Genomic DNA, 11,965 nt, shown 5'->3' with positions numbered 1-11,965 from the left:
TAACTGACTCACACACGGTCACATTCATTTCCATGTTTAATTGAATATTTTTATCAAAATGAAACAACAGTGGTAGAAAATTGTATTGAAAAGGAAAAAAAAGTTTAAAAAAAACAAAAACAGTTCACAAAATGTTTGGAGTACTGATAAGACTACAGTAGAGCTAGATACGTCATAAGAAAGACCCTCATCCACATGTCAGAATAGGAACATAACATAGAAAACATACAAGATTCCCTTTTAGTGTTACTGGAACTGTCCTTTCACTCCCAAATAAATCTAAGTGAACTGAGGGGTAGCTCAGTCCCTTACACAGCACACAGACAGCACAGTAAGGCACTCCTAATGAATCACAGATGTTGTTCTGGAGGTACTTGAAGTAGAGATGCTGCATGTGGTCTTTTTTTTTTTATTTTAACATAAATGATCCCAAAACTAATCTTTCTATTTATTTATGACAACTTAGTAATCAGTGGATAATGCTACTAATGACAAATAGTGCAAAACTTGTTTTGTTTCCTCGATTTCATACACTGTTGATACTATAGGGATATCGTGATAACTATATATAACCCTGGTATCAGAAAATGAAATATCATGATTATGGTTTTACAGAAATAAAACATTCCCCCACCATGTCCATGCACTCGTACTTTCAGTTTAAATGCACGCTCCAATCTTAATTTCTGCCTTTAAGTTTTAAAAAAAACATGAACTCATGCATTCGATTTTCAATAATTTCCAACTAATCAATTTAGTAAAAAAATGAACTTAAAGGTGCTCTTTCATCAATATTTCAAAAGAGAAAAGTAACACAGTAATAAAAAGTAAAGATGAAATTGATTGATAGTATTACTGAAATAAGTCAAGTTCATTTTGTTCATTTTCTGTTGATATTTCAATGATGTCATATATTTCTCTAGCCACAGTAACTATGAAGTAAAACTCAGATATCATGACAAGATTTTCTAAGCAAAAATACATTCTTTTAGAAAGCTTCAAAGCTGTATTTCACCAAAATTCACAGCTTTGAAGACAGTTCAGCACAGCATGCATTTCTGTAACAAAAACATGGAGAAATGACCAGAAAATGGAAAAAATATATGTCTCTTTTAAGAAAAGTATTCAAAATAAAATCACAAGTTCTCTGAAAATCAGCTATATCAAGTTTAAGAGTACGCCTCAAAGGAGTGACACACAGTGTGTTTTACAGGATGACGTTTTAAGAACAATAGGACATTTAAAGACACTTTATCACAGGAAGACTTTCCTTGGATTCAATATTTGGCAATATTTTCACCTTAACAATTAAACTCTCAGTGTGGCGACCAGTCCAGTGAACGACTAAATATATGAGATATAAAAAAAGAGAATATTTACATAAATATTGCAATCGTTTACTAGCATGCATATATGCCACTGAAATTGCAAGTTATAAAAAACAGCAGACCCAATGCATGTAGCTGTGCTGCTGCAACATTCAGGTCAAACACTGAGTAAAGCTGGAAGACAAAGTCATGACTTAAACAGACTAAATCGTCAAACACCGTTAGATGTGGGCTAACCCTCAGAACATCTGAAATACAAGTTTTGTTCTGTTTCCATTCAGTCACTCCAGTGTATTCAATAAAATCCCACAATGGGAACAACAACCAGCATCAAGCATGACTCCCATGTGACTGGTGTCATGGATGGGTGGATGGATGAGCAGACAAATTTGAAAGGTCAGATATCTCAGCAGCTGCTGTCCTTTGGGTCCTTGCTCTCCTCAGGCACCTGGAGCACCATCTGGTGGCTGGAGTCTTGGAGGCTGCTGGTGTGTGCTGGGTTTAAAGCTGAAAGCTGTTGCTTCTCACAGGGAATGTGCCTGACCTCTGATAGCTCGCTCCTTGGAGTTGCCCTAAAACCAGCCAGGACACATCACAGATTACTGCTGGTTAATGCTTGTCTAATGTTACAGTGCAGGACAGACTGGGGCCACAGTAAGTTATTCAAGCATTATAAATTCGACTCTAACAACAGAGAGGCATAAAGCAGCCATGTAAAATACACAATGCAGTAAAAAGAATGTAAGGAACTGTACATATACAATCAATTTTTCAACATTTCAAAAATGGCATCTCACACCTCTCCTACTTACCTCCCATCTGCCACTCTGTGCAAGCTCTCTGAGCGACTGCTGACTTTACTGGAGCTCCCCGTTTTGCTGCGTCTCTCCCCCCCATCCCTCTCTCTTTCCTTATCTCTCTCCCCTCTCCTCGAGCTTCGACTGGAGGTGCCTCGGTCCAGGTGTTCCCTGACTGAGGTCTCAGACAGCGAACCTTGCATGTGGGGCTCATGGTTGCCTAAGGCAGAGGTGCCTTGATTGCTGGTGGTGGAGACACTGGTGGGCATGACTCCGGTACTCGTGCCCATGGACTTGGAGATGACCTTGAGTTTGTGGGAGCTGGGTTTGTAGTGCTTCTTCTTGTGCTGAACCCGGTTGTTGTGCTTTAGGAAGAACTCGCAGGACTCCTGGAGCACCCGACGGCTCTCGCTGATGGGGCTGTGGGTCACATGACATGGGATTAAACACATAACAGCTGATCTAGAATACCGTATTCTCACTCCATCAGTGACTGTGTGAAAGATCTTCCACGTGCTTTGCTGTGGTCAGAGTTGTGTCTTACTCTTTATTGCGGGTCCTGTTGAAAAAGTAGGCCCACTCAGAGCAGGTCTTCTTACTGCTGACCCAGAATACTGCAGATATGCCAACCACCAATGTCATCAAGTATTTCACCAGAAACAGGGAGAGGTCAGGGCGTTCATGATCTGTGGTCTAAAACAGTAACAAACTCAATGGTAATGAGATCCTTGTGATTTAGAGCAACTGGTTAAATAAAAAAATTGAATTTCTTACTTAAGACAAAGTCAAGCATTTCCAGTACAGGCATCAGGTACTGACTGTCAAAACAAGACTAAGCTATTTCCCACTGCAGCTCTTAAGAGCTCAAGTATTGTATCTTCCACATACCATACAGATATCCACTGATGTATAATTCTTGCACTACTAAAGCACTTCCAATCAATTTGGACCACACCACCAAATGACCGAACATGGGAACTACATGCTATATGAAACAACGACAGGACAAAGAACTGGCCACTGAAATATCTGAAGGTGTGCGGCAGACTGCTTGGGAAATACAGTCGTCCTCCACCAGTTCCTGAGCTTGGAGAGACTCCTGTTGGAAAACCTTGAATTTTGGTCGCTCCTAAACAGAAGTCCGAACAAACTAGTGCTCAACTGGCTTGATTGAGGAAAAAATGGTTAACAATGTCCATATGTTTTGGACTTGCACCTTTATGTTTTGGGGATTTGTGGGAATTATTTCGAAAGTCTTTTGCTTTAATGTTTGCAGAGGTTTGACATTACTTTATGTTGGATACACCCCCATTACAAGATGCTGTGTTAGTGTTAATATTGTCAAACATATCCTGAGACAGATGACATATTGTATACGGCTGCAAAGAGAATTGTGAGAATAACAGAGGGAGAAATAGTGTGCTTATTTGGCCCTTCCGCAGCTTCTAAGACGTCTGTTATTTCCACACTGATCTGTCATAACAGTCTTGATTTTGGAATCCCTGTACTGTGCAGGACATTATAGATATTTAATAATTGGGATTTTTAAACAGATGAGCCATTTGGATCCTTTTGAGCCCTGATCAGTTTTATGAAATTTTCACTGTGCTTTGGTTTTGCCCTTTTTCAGCAGTCTAAAAAAGCTTGTCCTAAATTTTCACCCTATCTTTACTGAATGAATAAGTCACAACAACCTGGTTTAAGCAGGGGATGCTATACTCCTGGCAGCGGTCGTTTATCCAGGTGTTCTCCCAGCTGCTGCGGTGGCTCTGTTCGTAGGTGTAGCAGGCTAGCAGGGTGACCAGCGGGACCAGGTAGAGGCAGCTGAACACGCCGATGCGAATCATGAATTTCTTAAGCTTCTCCTGGTTGCGCTCGTCATGCTGGATGACCTGACGGACGTGATTCAGAGAAACGATACCTGCCAGGATGAGGAAGAGGCCGACTATGACGCCCACGCACAGTGGCGCCAGTACAAAGTAGCGCAGTGCATCCAGGTCGTAGAGCCCCACAAAACAGACACCGCTGATGTTGTCTCCTTCAACTTTGTTCAGAGCCAGCAGCATGACAGTGAGTGCCCCAGGGATCCCCCAGGCAGCAGAGTGGAACCACACCTTAGACAAAATAAAAATATTGACTGAGCTGTAACTGCACATATTTCCTTGTTGTGTTTGCTTCCTATTTGCTACTAGGAAACAAACCTAAATACTTAAGAACCTTACCGCTTTCTTCTCAATGGCCTCACAGCTCCACTTGGGGCCGGCTGCCAGGAACCAGGTGATGGTGAGTATAACCCACCAGACGATACCGGCGATGGAGAAGAAGTAGAGGAGCATAAAAAGCAGAGTGCAGCCTTTGCTCTGAGAGCCTAGCACCACTGTGTCAACCCCAGCAGGATTGGCTGCTTTGATGCAGGCTGCATTGTTTCCCAGCAGGAAGCCGATGAAGTATATGAGCGAGACAAAACTATAGCACACAGCATAGAAGATTATGGGCCGCTCTGGGTAACGGAAGCGTTTGACGTCAATAAGGAATGTGAGGAAGGTGAAGAGTGTGGCGCCCAGGCAGATGATGGAGCACACACCGATGAAGCTCTTTGCAAATTCTATGTCGTGGGGTTTGAAGTACATGTTGGAGCAAGGTGGAGCACAGTCCTGGGCACCTAGGAATGATGAGCCATGACCTGGCTTGGTCTTTAGCTGCAATGGGCACCAGAAGCCCAGCTCTCTCTTAGCTGATGAGGAGATTGCTGGGGTGGTTAAAGGGATTGGAGAACCATGCACACTGCAAGGGTCCAATCTAGAGCATAAATAACAATATAACAGAATAAGTGCCTCAACATGAATTGTGGGTAATGAAACTGGGGAAGGATATTTTCTTACTTTTCACACATTTCAGGAGGCCAGGGGACATCAAAGGTGTGGATGTTCTTCTCACAGTCGGACCGAACAGCATTGCACTGCTCCCTGCAGGGGTGGATCACCTTGTTCTCCTCGGTGCATGCTGGGATAAAGACTTGGCACAGGAAGTGGTGGACATCTGGAGAGCACTTCAGGTTTATCAGGGGCATAAATGGCTGAAATTGAAGAGATTAAACATACTGTATTAAAAGTCAGTTTTCCATTATAACAACTATTATTGCACTCTGTTCTTCCATTAAGTTTACATGCAAGTTACATCACCTAAGAATTTTGAATATACTGACAGTTTTGAAGGCTTGACAGCCCTACTCGTGACCTGAACACTCACATGTGCGTGCATGAGTTATATAGCATTCCCTAAAAAAACCCTTTGAAGTAGCTTAAATCTAAATTTTCCAGCTATAACTTTTCTTTGAAGAGCTTCCAAAGCATTTTCATGATGTTACAGCTATGTACAGTCTGCCTACACTGGTGAATCCAGTATTTCCACAGACTGTGCTGTGCTGGGGGAGTAGGTGTAGGTAGCAGTCTGCACAGTTTGAAGTTTTTAAACATATTCCTCTGAAAAATAGACAGACAGTAACCTGTAAGATTGTGAAATTACTTTTGTAAATGCAACTGGAAAAGAGGCATAAATATAATGATTTTACTTGTGTTATAAGTGCAGTCTGCATGACTGGACATTGTAATATAATAAGCACTGAGATTACAAATGATCAGGGTAGCAAAAGTGGGTGAAAATATTTATGCAACATAAGCAACAGTACACTATAGTAACACACAAAACTGTCCATTCATTGGCCGGAAACCATAACCAACCAGAGCATTGGAAGGGGGGGTATAGGTGGCAGGAAATGAGAGTGCGGACATTTGGAAACAACCAGGGACAGGCCAAGAAAGCTGGAATGCACAGAGCTGTTCATGGGAAGGTTGCTGAGGATATGTGTGGAGGACAGCCTTATTATTTTTGGATCGACACCAGCTACATCACTTGGAGTAATATGCATGTTCAATACATAACCAGTTAATAGTGACAGGCATGCATTAGCACAGACTAAGTGTGTTGTGCTGTGTTTTCACATTGTTGTGTATTTCAGAGTACTCCACACTCTCGACCTCATCACTGGATAGCTTGCTGTAAATCTAAACTGCCGATATGTGCAAAGAAAATCCACACTTGAGCATATTGCACTAGTTGATGTTTTCTCTTCTCTGCTTTTTCTGGCTCCAGGCCCACATCTCTGGGCCCTGGGCTTGCCCCCTCAGACATTAAGCGTCCTTGTTTCTCTCCTCTGCAGGTCCTGGACTTGAGGCTCCTCATGGCTGAACAATCTGACCTTTATTTTCTTTAGAGCACTTACTGTAAAAACTGCCCTCATTTCAAAAACCTTCCAACAGGATCAGCAGCAAAATCTGAGCTGATTTGCTCTTTAGGGCAAAATCCTTCGCAGAGAATTTCTGCACAATGTACTTTAAGTATTAAGTGAAGTTTTTTTTTTTTTTTTAAAAGATGACTCTTACTTTTCAAAGTTTTACTCAAACTGTCAAGGCCCCCGAGTGTCCGTTATAGTGTGTCAGTTTGTCTTTCCATTCTCTCTATATTCTAACACTTCAAAGTTTTTGCTCTTTCCAAAGCTGGCAAACACTGGTGGAAGGGCGGGAAAAGGTTAGCCCTCCTCCGGAAAATCCTACTGATAGGCTGGCCTGTGCCCAGAATAAAGCAGAAACCTGCCTGATTCCAGTGTCAGAGCTTCGTGATAAATCATTGCACATGTTCAAAGCGGGCTATGTTTAGTATTTAACGTTGAATGAAGGCCAGAGAGTGTAAACCTGTCACCTGGGAGACAGGACTACGGAGGTAGGACCGTGTGTGTGTGTGTTGGGGGGGGGAGGGGGTATTAAGAGACAGAGGATACTCCTTGTGGTATGCACAGCAGGCTTTGTGTGCGACTGGGTGTGTCCCTCCCCTTCCTCCAGAAATCAAAGGGCCCTCACAACAAAGTCACTGAAGTTGCCCGTGGCCAAGGTTGCCATGAAATAAGAAGCTGATACCTTTGCCAGATGCCACACAAAAGACTCCTACAGATCATGCTCAACACTCCACACCAAATGTGCGTAACCCAAACCCTCAGGAATGCCAGGAGACAGGATGCAACAGCTAGAGAAACAACATTTCTGCTGAGGATATGTGCAAGACAACAAATGGTCTTAAAGCACATTAGCCAAAGTGTCACAGGGTTGACGGAGCAAAGCTGAAACACCAGTTACACAAACGTAGACTTTAGTCACTGCAAAGGGTGGTGATAGGGTGGTAAAGCGAAAACAATACTAGTCTGAAGAGAAGTCAAATTTAAGATTAGAATTCTCTAAATCTGAGCAGATATTAAGCATATTTTTCCACTATGAAAAAGAAGACTGATTTCTGTATTCTATGCGTGGAACAAAATTTTAAACTGCAGGGTGTAAATCTCTAATTACACCAGTTCAGTGTCATTTGAGAGTTACTGTTGCTAAGAGATGGTCTACTGACTTCTGTTGTGTAATACTGACTGGAGCACATAATAGCCCTGTACAGTCTATAAACCTTTATACAAGAGCACAGCTTATAGCTGCTTCTACATATACAGCTAGACCTCTTAGCTTGTGTTAGATTTTTCCTAATTTGTTGATGCCAACAAATGATCAGACAGTCATTTCACAACAACAGGTCCTTGAACTCAGCCCAAATGTTACCCAGTGATCTGAATCATGACCTGAATTTAAACAATAAAGGGACAGGAGATTTTTCCAAGAGCTGAGAAAAATCAGAGTTCAGGTATTCTATTAGTCTATTTGATGAAAGAAAATAATAAAGTCACAGTAAAAAAGAAAAGAAAAGGATTTTATCTTTCTTTCCTGCAGTTTCGAATGATGAAGACAGAATTTTGGAGAAATGAAATACAAACAACAACCTAACATCAAACATATTTGATGTTAGGTTGTTAGATTGTGCTTTCTGTTATAATTGTACGCTTATTCTGTTGAACACAAACACAATTAAGTCATTTTTCTTCCTGAATCAAGATTATACACTGAATAACTGGATATTTTGAGCCAATCTGGATATTGACTTTTGAAAGTTCAAAAACCCTGATAACATGTTTGCATATGGTATTTTAAACATACCTGAAAAATGCCGATAATAATGTTCCAAAACTGATAAAGGCGTTTCTTACATAAGGGTAAATTAACTTAGCTTGGATTCGGATTACATGCCTCATTTCAACCATTCGTCAGTCATCCAGGTGTTACTCAGAACATCACCCACTAATTTGATGGAAAAGTGGTCACGCAACAGCCAATACCAAGACCAAATGCACCCCATAGCCACCTATACTTACATGCAATCGCATGAGTGCATGCAAATGAAGAAAAAAACCCTAAACTGACTTGGCTTATCAGAAGATCAACAAGAAACCCACAAATTGCAAAAGTAATGAGCTGAAAAATGTTGATTAACCTAAAAAAGAAAGCTGCCTCTCAGCTTAGCGTGCAGAATTAGCTGTTGGCTCCACTGATCGGCTCAGAGCCATGGATTTTCTGATAAATACCGTTCCAAGTTTACTGTGTGTTGATGGCTATTTCACATCCTTCCACTTCTATTGCATTTTTGCCTCTTTAGCAAAGCCCAGTGGAAATCTTATAGCTGCCAGGGAGAATGGAGTTTTTGGATTTCTACTTGTTATTAATTAAGTACTTTCTGTTTGGTGTCGCTGCTGCAGGCTTTCGATTATTGTTAGGGTGAGTCTGAGCTGATTTCCTGTAAAGTGAACTGTGAATCTTAGCTCTGCTGATATTGAGTGTTTAATCCATATTTAGCTTCATTGTTGTCCTATTATGTTGCTGTTCTATTATAGATACCTTATTATAGTGATAAGCTCCATTTTGTATAGCTTAAATTCTGGTTCACGCCTTGTGTATTTGTAGTTGTAATAATGTTCTTCCCTGTGTTTTTCTTTGTCTCATTTCTGTATTTGTGGTTTGTGTTTTCTTCTCTTGTAGAACTTTAAGTCTGCTTTGGTCATTTCCTCTTTAGCTTTGACGGTTCATTTTCTTCACGTCCTGTGTGTTGCTTCCTGACGGTCTCCTCCAGGTTGTGCTCAGCTGTGTGTACTTCCACCTGTGTCTCGTCTCCCTCCTGTCTGATATTCCTTAATCAGCCTCCAGAATAAAAATCGTCCTGGCCTTCTCTTTGTTGCACCTGTTTTGCTCCCCATCTGGCCTCTTGTTTTTGTGATTTTTGGACTTTGGTTTTGGACTTAATCAGTGATTAAAGCTTGTGACACATTTTTGTTATAACTAAGAATGTTCTTCTTTCTTAACTTCTTTTTCTTGTAAGAGGAACCCTAAGCAGAGCCTTCTTCTACCGCAAAGGTCTCTTAAAAGCTTCCCTTTAAAATTTAAGTGGACAGATTCACAGTTTAATCACTAGCTATTTCTTTTTAACAATCAGATGTGATTTGTGGACAAACTGTGGCTGGTAAATACTGTGTGTCAGTTGAAGTCCATTACAAAATGGTAATTATATTTCAATCAATATGTGCTTCAGTATGGGCTGAGAGACACCGTCAATTAGTAACCGGAGCCACAAACAGCGCTGATGGCACTAATAATGGCAATTATATGGACATGATATTCATCATGGCTGAATGTGGCCTGAAGTATAATTTCCAATTATAAGGAGAGGAAGCGTTTTTTCAATGTTCCATGGAAACCAAGACTGATGAGAACCTTTGAGGTGGGCCAGAGGCTGCCCTGCATAAGTCAATAAACTCTGCATTAGCCCAATATACACTTTGAACAAATTCAGCCTAATTTTACATTAATTCTACTAGAATTTAAAATAAGTTCTGTGGGGTTGAATCATTTTTGACAATTGTTCACATACTTAGCTTGCTTGGCCCGCCTAATCCATAAAACACTGGACCTTTAAATAAAAATTAATCACTGTATGCTTGCATGCTGTAGGCTCACCTGCATGCGGTTGTATGCGATATCCTGATCATAGTGGCCCATCATGTTGGGGAAGAAGGTCATGTTGTAGGACGTCTCCAAGCACCGATGCACTCTGATAGGCTCACACGTAAACAGGCTGTGGGCATGACAGCTTCCCACCCACATCAGTGCCAGGCACACCCACAGTGGTCCTGGCATCAGCATTGTGATGAGTGAGTAGGAGTGAGCGTGTGCACAGTTCTTTTTTTGTGTGTGTATAAACTAATTCGAGTTTCTTTTTAACTGCGTGCGAGGACGTCTTGGCCTGGTTCAGACTGTCATCCGTGTATCATTCCTCCCAGGGACTTCTCAGTGGAGCTGGTGGGCGCTGCAGCAGGTAGAATTTTCTCATGGTGAGTCAGCAAGTGCCTATAGGCCACATATAGGAATTCCACATCCCTGAAAAGAAGGTACTTATTGTGACACAGGTTTATATTTTCAGACACACAGAGAAGTGGACACACAAACCAAATTTTCAGCAAGATATCCCTTCAGAAATCCCAGCTTAAGAGGTTTTTCTTTTTCAATAGTACCTCATTTACTGCACAATTTCAGTTTTAGGAAAACAACCTGGCATGCATTGTTCCGTCACTTAAAAAATAAACACATTTTCATGATTTCAGTGCATCCTTACAAGTCCGTTGAGGTCTTAAAATCTTTGAGAAGTTTTGTTTGGGAAGCACTGCTTAGAGACTCCTCAGTCAGATGGAATCAAGCTACCAAAATCCAGTCAATCCCCACGCAGGCTTCGAGTGCATGCTTTTTACACAGGGTGGGGAATGCGCAAGATCCATGCTGATTCAGAAGAATGAGTCTCGGCTTGTTGATGCACATTAAACTTCACATTAAAGTGTCAGAGTTCCACATACACACTTGTTTTACGAGCCACTGAGAAACCTGAACGGCAGACAGCCTGCTGTACTTTCCCACTGATGTTTTGCCTTTCATAAAAACAGAGTATGTGTAGGTTTAGGCTTGTTCCTGGTGACCTAACAAGGGGCCCACAGATTATACATTTATTTGATATAACTTCTGGTTATATTCTGAATTTTAACAATTTGAGCAAGGCTAGCTTTGGATCAGTTTGCACAGAATTCTTGTCCATTGAGACTAAAGAGACACATCGTTTATATAGGTACTCGTCTCTCTGATGATGATCTTATCACTGATGATAAGCGCTTAATATTACAGCATCCCTTTTTCTACGTACAACAAAATTCAGCAGTCCTCAAAGTACAGCATGTAGTCAAGGAGGTTCATAGTGCTAAAGTAGCTAAAAAGTAATTTATGCTTAATAAGCCCTTTGGTTAGCATATTAGCGATATACCAGGAATAGTTAGCAGGGTAAATATTTGACACGTTCCACCAACACTTCGACATACCATGGAAACATGGCTACAAACAGACATAATAAGTTGCTATTACTGTCCAATTACTTGCATATGTGAAAGCTAATTACGTTTTAAATCAATACGCGAGTCCACGGCGGCCAGGAAAGCCGTTTGTTTCCCCGTAAATGACACACCAGCTGTGGGGAGACAGTGCAGTCAACATCCCTGCCTCGGTCGCTGCCATGGGACAAGGGGCCGAAACAACTTCGCCACAACAAAGCAGAAAGAACCTATGAGAGGGTAAAAATGCGAAACACGAAAACTTACCCCCAAATACCCAAGAGTTAGTGACACTGCTGACTTTATGAATAGTTGCAGGATCTGCCTGGTGAGGAATTTGGTAGCGTGTTTCCTGAGATAAGCTCCCGCACCTTCCCACCAACTATTCCCGTCCGGCTGCTCTGAACTAAAGATGCTTTCAGGTGCAATTGGAAATATGAAGTTTTTTTTGTTTTGTTTTTTAAGTTAAAAGTCACGGTAGTTTGTTGGTGGGG

General features: G+C 41.4%; 1 protein-coding gene across 2 annotated transcripts; it reads right to left on the bottom strand.

The window, feature by feature from the left end:
* Positions 1-23: 23 nt before the first annotated feature.
* On the bottom strand, positions 24-11,865 carry fzd6 (frizzled class receptor 6). 2 transcript variants are annotated; one of them, XM_006794795.3, is made up of 8 exons: positions 11,739-11,865; positions 10,060-10,479; positions 5,008-5,201; positions 4,348-4,924; positions 3,817-4,239; positions 2,670-2,818; positions 2,141-2,545; positions 24-1,900 (listed from the first exon to the last, which is right to left on the bottom strand). In XM_006794795.3, the coding sequence occupies exons 2-8, from the start codon at positions 10,243-10,245 to the stop codon at positions 1,735-1,737; spliced, it is 2,100 nt and encodes a 699-aa protein (XP_006794858.2). In that variant the 5' UTR covers positions 10,246-10,479; positions 11,739-11,865; the 3' UTR covers positions 24-1,734. The 2 variants fall into 2 exon arrangements, with proteins under 2 accessions (XP_006794858.2, XP_006794859.2); XM_006794796.3 differs by having other exon boundaries at positions 3,820-4,239.
* Between the last annotated feature and the right edge of the window lie 100 nt (positions 11,866-11,965).

The sequence above is a fragment of the Neolamprologus brichardi genome, chromosome 11 (assembly GCF_056152115.1).
Source record: "Neolamprologus brichardi isolate AB-2024 chromosome 11, ASM5615211v1, whole genome shotgun sequence".
Taxonomy (NCBI): Eukaryota; Metazoa; Chordata; class Actinopteri; order Cichliformes; family Cichlidae; genus Neolamprologus; species Neolamprologus brichardi.
Note: the sequence above shows the minus strand (reverse complement) of the source record. Positions and strands in the feature narration are given on the sequence as shown.

Coding starts and splice junctions, on each gene's coding strand:
- fzd6 (XM_006794795.3), bottom strand. CDS start 10,245: ATGCTGATGCCAGGACCACTGTGGGTGTGCCTGGCACTGATGTGGGTG. Junction 5,202..10,059: donor TCGCATACAACCGCATGCAG/GTGAGCCTACAG, acceptor CTTCAATTTCAG/CCATTTATGCCCCTGATAAA. Junction 2,819..3,816: donor TCCCCTGCTTAAACCAGGTT/GTTGTGACTTAT, acceptor TTACTGTTTTAG/ACCACAGATCATGAACGCCC.